Below are 12,423 nucleotides of genomic sequence, written 5' to 3'. Positions count from 1 at the left end.
AGGCACTGGTAACGTGAACAGGTTAAGAACCAAAAGACTTCTAAATATGATCTCGCAGTGGGAGACAGGTTACATTTTCAGTTTATGTAAGCAAATTCTGAGTAATTGAGCAAAGTTTAAAAGTGAAGTAAGAAAGCTGTTTCCAATGGTTCAAGTTATTGGAAAGCAGCAGAGCAGAGGACACAGGGAGTTGGAGGCCACTTTTTTCTACTACTAGTACTTTATAATTATGTCTGTGCTTTAAATACTAACCAACTCTTTATTTCATTCCCATGCTGCTCTGGGGCTTTTTCCCTTTGTCATCTCTCAACCAATAGGATGAGGAGGAGGGTATTTGGGCATAGCCAATCAGATGCTCTTAGTTCAGCCATTTTGTTCAGAACGGTGAGAATCAGCTTTCATTACCAGTAGAAAAGTTTCCCACGGTCACTCTTGCACCTTGCTTCTGTGTGATTCATGAAATCCGGGTGTGTTTCCTTTCCCTTTCTCACGAGGTCTATGCATGTGGATGTTTCCTACTTATTTGTTGTGTTTTTTATTTCTTCTGTGTGTTAAGAATCAAGTTATTGTTTCATGACATTATGGGGAGAACTTTCCAGGGCATGTAATTGAATTTATATGTGTATATGCAAAGCAACACCATGATTCATGTGAAAGAGAGTAGGAAATGTGTCCTCTACAATTTACCATTAATCTCATGGTGGAAATTGTTTCCAGTCAGACCCTTTTTGTTTTTTCACAAATCAATTTGCATTGTAGCCAAACCTTTTTCAAATCCTGGTCAGTAATGAATGAGCTCAGAGGTAATATTTCTACCTGGAGATTACATATTTTGAGCATGTTGAGCTCTGCTGCTGAGAACAATGCCAGGTAGATGACCCAAAGCACCAAGTTGCCCCAAATATGTATTAACTCAGAGGAGATGGCTATTAATAATGACTACTCAGAATAGGGGATTTTTAGAAAATTAATAGAAAAAATAAGACTCTCCAATTTCTCTCTACATTCCCCTGATTAATTGCCACATTACATATGTGTCATTGCACAGATCAAGTCAATCAGCTGGAAAATTTATTCCACCTGTGACAGTCAAACTTCAATTTCATGCCTTGGGATTTGAACTGAGGAAATCCTTTTATGGAAAAAAATTGATAATGTGATTAATTCACACTCCTTGGTGATCTCACACTCCTTTTGAGTCATGATTCTTGCAATGCTTGTGTGTTAGTGTCTGGTGTTAAGTGTGTAAAGCAATTAGAATGTGTGTAAAGCTCTTGCTGAAGAATGCCATTAAGGATTGAGAGATGAGGTAAGTTGATGGCAAAAAGGAAGAAAGCACTTTGAAGGTAGGAGTCATTCAAACTGATGTTCATTCCAAATTAAAAAGATGGTGTAGCAGATACTGATCAAAAGGTCTTTCCATTGACCACCCTGTGTACTGAGAAGGGGATAAAGCTTAGGAAAATGAGTGTGCTGAGTGTGTTTTTACCATTTTCACAGACTAGAAGTTTGCCAAATTAAGGCAGATGTGGGTTGCCTGTCTGTTAAACACACACATGTTCTTCAGCTTCCATGCCACGGCAGAGAAGCAAAGAGGAAACGCTACACAATATTATGAGGATAATGTGGTAGCTAGAGGCCTCTCCTTCCATGTGTCCCAACAGAGAAGACTCTGTCAACCACAAGCCCTTCATATATACCCAGCAGGGGAAAGAGTGTGAGAGTAATAAGTGCCACCCAAGCCAGCAATCCCTAGTGTGATAACATTTTTAGCAGAGTGTTCCATGCATACTAGAAGGGGAGAGTGTGCCACAGCCCTTCCCACTTCTTATATGCTAAAAAGAGAAGGTTTGTTGGCCACAGAGTCCATTTTTTATTTTTGCAGTTGTAAAATTTAGTTAATTTATTCAAGTTCATTAATGTAAGAGATTGATCGCATAGGAAGCCAGCTTTGTTTTTTCCAAGAAATTGTTCTAGCCGTGGACATCTATACACCTCTGCTCAGTACTGAAGAAAAAGGACTTGTATACATGGTGCATTAGTCTGCTCTAGAGTGGCATAAATTCTAGGGCACACTAGTGTGTTGTGCACTACATGGTTTGTGTGGACCCTGCTGGCATGCACTAAGAATTCTACTGTGCATGTTGATGTAGCCCCATTTCAAATAGTACTACATTAATGCTCAGTAGGGAACTTTTAATGTTCACCAGCCACGTCCACATGGGCTAGTTCATGCATAACGCACTAGTGCACACTAGAATTTATGTCCCTGTAGTGCAGACTAATGCACTGTGTAGACAAACACACACTAGAGGCCATCAAAACATTTACCACACGTAACTAAATGTTTATGCTGTAGCATCTGAACCTAACCCAAATTACTGGTAATGTTTAATTATACTTAACTCAATGCATGACAGCAGTATTGTATACATGCTCTCTTGAAACACAGCACTGCCTCTACCAGTATGTAGTATATCTACAGCTGTACTGTGTGCTCAGAGATTGCAAATCTAACAGACGTGCTTTACCTGTGAACACTGTGACAATCTTCTCTGTAGCCTCACTGCCTTACCTTCTGGATTCTTTCCACGTATCCTTTCATTCCTCATAGGTGCTCTTATTCGTCTATTTTGGATACCCTTTTCTTCCTTTCTTAGAGTATGCTCATTTTTTATGAGCATCAACTCTGCCCCTTCATCCTTCTTAAGTGTTAAATTCTGCTAGCCATTGGCAAAGCGAGTGCCATAGTTGGTTTATTACTGCTCATTGTTACCAATAATAGTATGGTTTTATGTATGCTAACATAAGAGTGATTGGCTGAGTGGACTTGTAGGCTCTAAAGTTTTACATTGTTTTATTTTTGAATGCAGTTATTTTTTGGTACCTTATTCTACATTTGTAAGTTAAACTTTCGTGATAGAGATTGCACTACAGTACCTGTATTAGGTGAATTGAAAAATACGATTTCTTTTGTTTTTTACAGTGCAAATATTTGTCACCAAAAATAAATATAAAGTAAGCACTGTATACTTTGCATTCTGTGTTCTAATTGAAATCAATATATTTGAAAATGTAGAAAACATCCAAAAATATTTTAAGTAAATGGTATTCTATTATTGTTTAACAGTGCAATTAATCGCAATTAATTTTTTTAATCACACAGTTAATCACAATTAATTCTTTTAATCGCTTGACAGCCCTAGTATTATTGTTTTACAACATAACATTTCAGAGATCACGTGGTGTTGAGACCTCATTCCTACTTGATTCCCGAAGTTGCGCTGGACTTTCATTTGAATCAATCTGTTAATTTATCTTTTTTTTAAGACCCCACTCCTCTCCAGGAGATAAGAAATTCCGTACCTTGGATATTTCAAGGGCCTTGTTATCCTAACTTGATGGAATAAAAGCCTTTTAGACTTTCTCTTCATCTTTTTATTGCCCTCTCATTTGCTTCTAAGGGTAAAGCCATCTTCTCTCAGAGAAGTTCAAAATAGATTAGGTAGCGTATATCAATGTGCTATCATATGGTCTTCCAAATATTCAAACTCACTCCACTAGAACATAAGCTGTGTCCTCTGCTTGCTTCAGGAAATTCCTGTATGCAAAAATTGCAAGGAAGCTATGTGGAATAGACCTCTTACTTTTATTAAATACAATGTTTTTGACCTGGTTGCAAGATCAGATGCCAGATTTGGTAGGTCAGCGTTATAAAATTTTTCAGTTAGTGATAGTCAGTGCTCCTCAGTCCCACTTTCCAGATGAGTTACTGTTTATCAGTCACCTTGAGTGGGGATCCGCACGGACACATACTCGAAGAAGAGAACAGTTACTTACCTTATAGCAACTGTCGTTCTTTGAGATGCTGTCATCCAGGTGTATTCCAAAACGCACCTTCCATTCTCACTTTTTGTTGTCCTCCTTATCTGGGATTCTAAATTAGTGGGAGAACTGAGGGATGGCTGCATCTGGTCTGTCCTCTATACCTTTGGCAGGGGGACATGAGACATTTCTATTCCAAAGATTCTGATCTTGCACACATGGGATACATGGCACACCTACAGTGGGATCCATACAGATGACAACATCCTGACAAACCATGGTTACTATAATGTAAGTAACTGTTCTTTCCAAGCCTTGCCTGCCTGCTGGATTAATACTGCACCTTCTCTGCTATAACTCCATTGGCTCTGTTGAAAGCGTGTCCTTCCTAGTGACTTGACTACTGTGGTGTAGGTACCAGTGCCATAGCAGTGAAGCGAATATTTACTACTGTCCCAGTTTTTAGTAAGCAATTTATGAACCTGATAATTTTGTCTTGTGTTTTATTATCTACCATTCTGCTTAGAAGTCGTCTCCTTCCCACCTTCTGTCTGAGTTCATTGCCAGCTTTATCATATAGTCCTTCAGCTTGACATGTCACATCTCTCATTCTTCTGGGCTGTCCTATTCCAGACTAACATAGATTCCATCCCTTGGAATGTCTTCTGCCCATTACCCTTCTCTCTAATTCATACATTTATTTCATTAACTTGTTTTTCACTCCATGCTAATTTGCTATCCTCAAGATGTCTTGTCTTTTATGTTTTATCAACAAGCACAGAATAACTGATCTTTCTTGACGCATCATTCCTCTTCTTCCTGATTTTGGGATGATGAAACTCAGATTTCCAGCTGGAATTTTGTAATCTGTAGGTCTGGGATGAATTAAATGATCACGATTGAAGTGTAGCCCGATTGTATCATCTTCCTATTACCCTCACATATCAAAGAAAAGCACAAATAGAGACATATTTTCTAAAACATTCAAAACAGATGGCTCATTTCTGTTGATAGAGATTTGGGCTTTTCAGCAAACCACTTGCAAGAAGGACTTCATTCATTTAAACCAAAGGAGATTGTTCCTTAAGTTCCATGACTGTCTTGTTTCTTCTCTGTCTTACAGTTGGACAAGTTCTTCTGCTAGTGGTTTGGTTTCTTTACCAGCTGTGGTTTGTGAACCCAAACATCTTGGTTTCTTTCAGGCTTCTGCCATAACTGTTGTGGCTTATGGTACTGTGTTGAAGTCACTGGTCATTTCCCTACTCTGTCACCATCCAGAGCTCTTGTAGTTCTTGTCTGTCTGTTGGAGAACAGACATGCAAGCCTAGAAGTTTCTGTGAACAATGAACGAATAGTTGTGACCATTAAAAAGAATGGACTTAGGCTCAGGTACCCATCTTACGTCCATGAGATAGATACATGTATGGGAATAGCTGAAGAAAGGCAGGGTGCATTGCTCCCAATACTATTAGGATAGAAATTGGGAGAAGAGGAAATTACACAGAAAATGAGACTAGCAATATGGGGAGCATTTTAATAAGAGAATGAAGTCATTTCCAATACTAACTGTGAAAATAGGTTTGTGAGGGGAGTTACTAAAATAAGAGCTGATAAGGGCATTCAGCCAGTCTAGAAGCTGTACTTTCCTGGCTGGTAAACACTGTAATTACTGAGAGATGCACCAGGATTCAGTTCCAGCTCACAGTAGCCTGGCCCAGGCAATCAGACCACATCCCTCTGCTTAATATAACACAGGGATGAGCCATGTTACTTGGGATATTCATTTGAATGTATAGCTTGCAACAAAAGATGAGGCCAAGAGACAAGGGAGTCAGATATAGAGTGGATTTCATGTGACATTGCTTGAAAAGGCTCATGAGGCAGGTGAAGTGTTAGAAGAGCACTGTGCACACAGACTATCGGAAGGAGGAGAGACAGATTCATCTCACCAGTGGAGAGTTGTAATTCCTCTGAACAGGAAAAGTACAGACTGTGTTCCCTGGTGGTTACTTAAGGAAGGATTTCTATTTCTGATCAATACTATAACAGACTATAAGGGACAAAAGAATACAGAAACTGTGATAAGAGCACACACATCTACAGATCTCCAGAGTATATGCAATGCAATTGTTATATTTGCAAGCAAAGGCTGTATCTCCTACTGCTCCCTATTATTCCTTGTAATGGGAAGGAGGAATAGGTGAAATACCAGAACAGTAAAGAAAATTGATATTTAACATGGACTGTGAGGTGTGGTCTCTGGCTGCTCACTGTTACATATTAGAGAATCAGCTGCAGGAAAGTGTGTGGTGGAAAGCACAGACACCAACTGACTCTCCTATTTCTTTCTTATCCCCCTTTTCAAAGTCCCTCTCCATCATGCAAAAAGGATCCCACCAACATAAAATCTAATGAAGTGTGTAGGATCAGAACTTTCATTTGCCCCCAGGTTACACCCAGAAAACTTATGTGGGGAAGCAAGTATTTAAATCTGTGGTTTCACTGCACAATCTGCAAAGAGTTTTTTCAGGGTGGCTGTCCTACCATTTTCATTAGCCAGGGGGAACACTTTCACTCTTCTGTGCCAATACTGACACACACTAAATATCTCACAAGTATATCTATCCCCACCCCGTAGTTTGTTATGTGGTTTTTTGTTAGTTGTATTTAGTGTTGAAAAGTAGCCTTTTTAACTTGAAAACTGCTACAACTTAAAGGAACTAACAAAATGACATTTCCCAGACCAAGTAGTTCGTGACACATTGAATTGCAGTGTGGAGCTACAGCATCACTGAAATCATGTGATTAGCCACCCCCATTCCTCTCTCTCTCAATCCTGTTTTGTTCCAGAACCATATTGCAGAGCTGCCAGACTCCAAGATGATTTGAGAAGAGAAAAAACAATAGACAAAAGGAAACATGTTTGAAGTTGCCATGTTCTGATCTCATCTTGCCCTTAAGTCACTAACTTCTCTGCTTTTCCTCAGTTAAGAACGAGACAGACAATTAACAGTATGGAACATTACAGAAAAGGGAGATCCGGACCATTTGTAACGTGTGCACTGTGATACTAGCATTTGGGGGAGGGGGTTCACTGTAAATGTTATGAATGCTCATGAAAGTGACAAGTTGACAGTAGAGTCAAATTCAGGCAGGGCTGGCTGTGTGCAAACAGCCCTCCAGCTCTACCAAAGCACCTCAGTCCTGAATTATAGTTCTCCCTGCTCTTCTAGTAATAATACACACACACACACACAATTCTGTCAATGTGCCTCAGTTCTGACCTATAGCAATCCCTTCTGTTCCAAAGTTGGTTCCCCATTTAACTCAGGCAGTACTTCTCAATTTTCCCCTGTTGTTCAGATCCCCACAGCCTTTTGTACGTGGAGACTGCCAGTGGGGTTAAACAAGTAATAGATTTGTTATGTGGACAAACATCTGTGAAAAGCTAGGGGTTTCTAAAACACATTAAAAATCCTTAGCATAGCAACTCACTGCAAGTCTTTTTGATTCATCTTCTTCCTGGATTTTACTCTCTAAACAGGGAGAGTTGATGGAGAACGCAACTTTCCTTCTTTTGTGTTTTCCCTGTTTTTCCCCCCAAAGTCTGGATTTTTCCCAAGATGAAGGGAGTGAGCTCTGGAAAATGTTAATCTGTGGGATTTGTTCATGGTGTATAAAAATTTCAGAAAGAATGTTTTATAAATATGATTTCCTGATTGACTCTGGCAGAAAGGATACTGAGAAAGGCAGCTCTGCCAAAGCAGCCAAGATCCCTTCCAATTCCTCACATGGTTTTTTGTTCATTTGTTTTGGTTTTGTGAGGAGCGTGTGATGGAGGGTAGATTTGAACCCATTTTTCTTGTAAAAAAACAAATTTACAGGAAAGTGAACCTGCCCCTGAGCTTCAGTGATGCAGCCTCTCTGAAGAAACCGAGTATCTCAGTGCAGCAGCAGCTGAACTTAGGTCAGGCAGTGTGTTTTTGAGGCTTTCTTCTGTTTCCATTTAAAATAATGAAAGGAAGACATCAGTGATAAATTGCTATGATTTGGGGAAAACTTTGCACTTCCTGTGCCAAATTCATGCCTTGTATAACTCCACTGAATTTAGCGGTGACACCGTGGCTGGATTTGAATCCTTGCAGTGATTGCTGAACAAACTGGAATCCTCTGACGAAGGAGCAGGATTAATTCAGGCCCTCATGCAAATATTTCCAGACAATATCATTTTGTTTTCTTGCTTTTTCTCAACTCTTTCAACTGGAGAAAGAAAAACATTCTGGCTTGCATTTCAACAAATAGCCACAATCTCTCTTTCTGATAATATTAATATCAAATCACAGATGCATTTGTTTTCTCTGGGATTGCAGCCAACAGCTAAACTCTCCACCCATCCCCACCTCCCACCTGCACTCTTTTTTTTTTAGGTCCTTTTCCTTCTTACATGCTCGTTAACAAGCAGCTATGATTGTCAGATGCCTCAGATTTATAGACACTCATAGCCTCATCCCTGTCTGCTAGTGTTCAGTGATAGGTTTCAGGAGTACATTTGCTGTGCAGCATATTTGCATCCATTTGAAGCAAGGTTTGAACATCAGGGTGGCTGAAAATAATTTCCTATCCCTGCATACCTCTCTCAGAAATAGTTGATAGGTGGGTGAAGGCTGTCCTCAGAAGGCCAGCCTCAGCTTGGTTGCATTTCAGGCATGCACTGTGTCAGATCTCTTCATTATTTTGGAACTCCTTTTATGGATTATATCCTTACAGGCTACTAAAAGAAACCATCAGGTGGGGATCAGTCCAAAACTCTGTAGTCCAGGATAGCAAACTGTATATAGTGTGTGTCATGAATGGTTTCACTCCTTGGAAAGCTCCTGTTCCCTCCATTCGTTTTCCTGTTTCTGCTCCACTAGGCTAAAAGAGCAATTATATTTCTGATCTCACTTAATTTTATTTTGACCTCAAGAATATCTCCCAATTTCACTACCTTACCTTGGTTTCATTTATTTCTGTCCTTTTAGTACTTTGTGTTCCTTATTATAATGATTTTGTGTTTGAGTAAAACAGGACATGGGGAGGGGGACTCAGCCAAGTGCATAGAAAAGAAGCTATAGACCCTCCTTCATCCCAGTATGCTATCAGTTCAGTGAATTATTTGATTGTGAAACTGAAGGCTCATTATCTGCTTTGTTCCTTTACGGGTATTACAACGTTATCCACAGTAAGTATGCACACACTCTTGATAGCAGGACTGCCATGCTGCTGAAGGGTTACCCAAAGCAATGCTGCCGATGCCAAACATGAATATAGCAGAGTATGCTGACTTTGCAATGCCAATGTGATTCCATTAATTTTTTCTGTTTCCTCCTTTCATACACACACAGTCATATACACACAGTTGCACAAAAAAGCATTACAGCATCTGATCAGCATGTCTGGTTCTGACAAGTGTGAGTGCAGTTACACCTACCTTAAAATATTTCTCATTTTCTACCCATTTATAGACAGTTACTATCACACTTGGCCCTTTCACACATCCTCCTACATATTTTTGCATATTTATGTTTGACGTCTCTCAGATAAACATTTGGACACCACAGTCTCCATATTTGAGGTGTATTGGTTTCTCCCAGTAAAAGAAATAAGCAGACATTTGGATAGGTCTGTCCAACCACATTCAGTACAAATATCATGTCTTGTCTTATCCATGCTTCATGACTATCAAGTCTAAGACATGCTTTTACCAAAATAAAGCTATTAACTAATGTCACTATCATATAGGTTAACTGTGATATAGCAATAGCAACTCCACAGTTAAGGTAGCAGCAGCTATTTCATTCTAAGCCCTATTTTCACTCCTTTATATCTTTTGCAAAACTACATTTAGATTTAAATTTGTCTTGCTCACTCTGTCCAAAGTTAAAGCTTTCTGGAAACTTTCTGGACAAGTTGTTTTTGAGTTGAATTTGCTTTGAAAGGCATTCCCACATTTCTTTGTCAGTTGATAACTTTAAAATGGTTTGCTCTTATTTCAGATTTTCAGGCATTTAATGTCTCCACTTAAACATTGTAGTGAATTTTTGTGGTACGTGGAGTAAATTTTCAACCTTAACTGTGCAATAGTGTTTTGAGCTTGAGGATAAAGAATGCTTGTGTGTGTGTGTGTGTAAGAATTGTTAAACAGACTCTATTCTGTGCTCTGATGGAAAAGGTCTAAGTGTATCATTACAGTTATTGTAAAATCTATCCATGAAGAAGTTTGTGTGGAAGGTTGGTTTTTTATGAGAGTATCCAGTTTTGAGAACGCATTCTTAATCTTTCCCTGTTTGCTGCATAGGATGTTGATCAGGTGGTTTCACAGTTTCTTTGAGAGTGTGTAGCACACAATCTGAGCATAGTCTGTGTGATATGTTGATTGTAATGTATAGAATCAACATCCTATACAGCAAGCAGGGAAAGATTAAGAATGAGCTCTCAAAACTGGATACTCTCATAAAAAACCAACCTTCCACACAAACTTTCTCATGGATAGACATTACAGTTATTGAAGATTGGTTGTTTTGGAAAATATTTCCATGCCTCTAGGGAAGCCAGTTCATCCAGTGTTTCCCTAGAAAGCTCTACAGCTGAATGCAGAAATGTGACCTGGTTTATGAATCCAGTGCTACTCTGCCTTTCCACTTAGCAAGTGCTCTTGCACCCTCTTGAGATAAGGTAGTGGCAGCTCTGCTGTGTGGGAAGCACAGTGCCTTTTGCTAAGTGGCCAGCTCAAATTAGATATGGGAGGAACGCAAAGATAAAGGCATTTCCTACTTGACTGGCAGGATTTAATGAGTCCCAAGGGAGAGAAATGATGGCTCTGTGAACAGCTCTGGGAGCACTGTTAGTTAATAACTTTCACATGCCTCATATGGCTAATCTCCACAAATGGAGGGACACCTCTTCCCAAGGTAAGCAGATGAGGGGGACAGTCAGAAATGTACTCTACTTCGCAAGGGATCTTGTCCCTGAGAAATCAAGTTCAGTTTCCATACTAAAACCCATTATAATGATCAATCAGTTAGTTCTGTGACACTGACTTGTCAGCTTGAAATCCACACATCCCATGCATGCCTAATAGAATCTGTTATCTGAAAGAAAATACAAGGTAGTTAGGAAGTTTATTGATTAGTCACTTAATCATTAGACATTAGCTTGTTAATGTCCATATTTCTGTAAGTCATTATTTTACAGAAAATGATGTCTCAATTATACCTCAACTTGTAGATGAACAGAAGAGCAACAAAGATAGGGAAGACATCAAGAGAATCAGAGGCCTCAAGTCTGCCATTTTAGGAAATTCAATTAATCTCAGAAGTGGGTTTTTAGTAGGTAATAGTATGGAAGGTCTAAACTAGAAGAATTTGGGGGGAATGGAATGCTACTATGTCAGGTGTTCACTAAATAGACAAATTTGATGGATGTATAATGAACTGAAATTCAGTTGTATTTGGACATGGAAGTGAAACCTGAGGAATTGTGTTGCTACTGGAATATACCTTCCCACTTCTCTGTACAAGGGTGGATCAATCCTGTCCTGTTGTCACTTGTCGTGTTGACATACCACACCTATCAATTATACATACATATGTACACCTTTAGTGAATGGTACCCCCAAACTGGCAGATGGGGGTTCACCAGAACCTTATGTGCCCCGTTCTATAGTTTGGTTAATGTCGTGTCATCTGGGTGCAAGACGCAAATACATAAATATGAGGTAAATATTCCTCATTTTAGCTTTCCTGCCTTCTGGCCGGTCAAGTCATCCTAAAAAAGATTTCCTAGTCTCTAGTCTTCTTGTCCAGCCTCCCTCACCTGCATCTTTCTACTTCTCTGCTTGTCATCTAGGCCAAGGTTTCTCCCAGATTATTTCCTATGAGGTGTTATGATGCTGTTGATCCTAACCTTCTGCTGTAGGTTCCTGAGTGCTGCTGTGTCCACATCAGAAGAAGGATTTTGACACCCATTAACTACTTAGCAGTTGCTCTCAGCTCCTCTCACTCCACAGAACTTAATCCATTCAGTGTTGGAAACAAAAGAAGTGAGCCAGAACAGCCTTGTTAGAGGGGGTAGGATTCAATGTCTTTGTTGAAAATAATACCAGCACCCTGATTCTGTTGACTCAGAGATTATCAGGCTTCTCATTCATTAGCAGGGTCAGAGGTGTCCCATTGAAGAGACACCATGAGCCTGCTGACAAGCAACAGGTGCAGCCTCTGCCTTGTCTAAATGGGAACATTTTGACAGTTGGCAGCACTCTGGCAAGGCTTTGCAAGTCTCACAGCTGGTGCATGTCAGCAGATACAGATTCAGCACCTCATTTCTTTGAGAGGAGGTGCACAGCCTGGCCCTTCCACTTCCTCAATTTTTGATTGGCCACATTCCACAGAGCCAGAATTCTGCTTGTTTAAATTTTAAACATACCTTTGAAAAAAACCTAGAACAGTTGAAACCAGTATTCTAGTCTGAGCACAGTGAAAGACCCTGCATTTATTCATCTGGTCTCCACTTCTTGGTAAACAGTGACTCTTCAGAGAAGAGGCTGGATGATCCAAAGGA

The 12,423-nt window shown here is 39.7% G+C and overlaps 1 protein-coding gene across 17 annotated transcripts in view; it reads left to right on the top strand.

Annotated features, from left to right (window-relative positions):
• ERC1 (ELKS/RAB6-interacting/CAST family member 1) overlaps positions 1-12,423 on the top strand; it is a 551,656-nt gene that overhangs the window by 498,366 nt on the left and 40,867 nt on the right. For 5 of the 17 annotated variants that reach the window (XM_037878012.2, XM_037878004.2, XM_043540378.1 and 2 more), the window contains one exon: positions 318-384. The exons of the other annotated variants lie outside the window; for them this stretch is intronic. In XM_037878012.2, coding sequence (XP_037733940.1) covers positions 318-344 — 27 coding nt within the window. In that variant the 3' untranslated portion in view covers positions 345-384. The remainder of the gene's footprint in view (positions 1-317; positions 385-12,423) is intronic. 17 annotated transcript variants of the gene reach the window in all.

This window comes from Chelonia mydas, chromosome 1 (assembly GCF_015237465.2).
Source record: "Chelonia mydas isolate rCheMyd1 chromosome 1, rCheMyd1.pri.v2, whole genome shotgun sequence".
NCBI lineage: Eukaryota > Metazoa > Chordata > Testudines > Cheloniidae > Chelonia > Chelonia mydas.
Note: the sequence above shows the minus strand (reverse complement) of the source record. Positions and strands in the feature narration are given on the sequence as shown.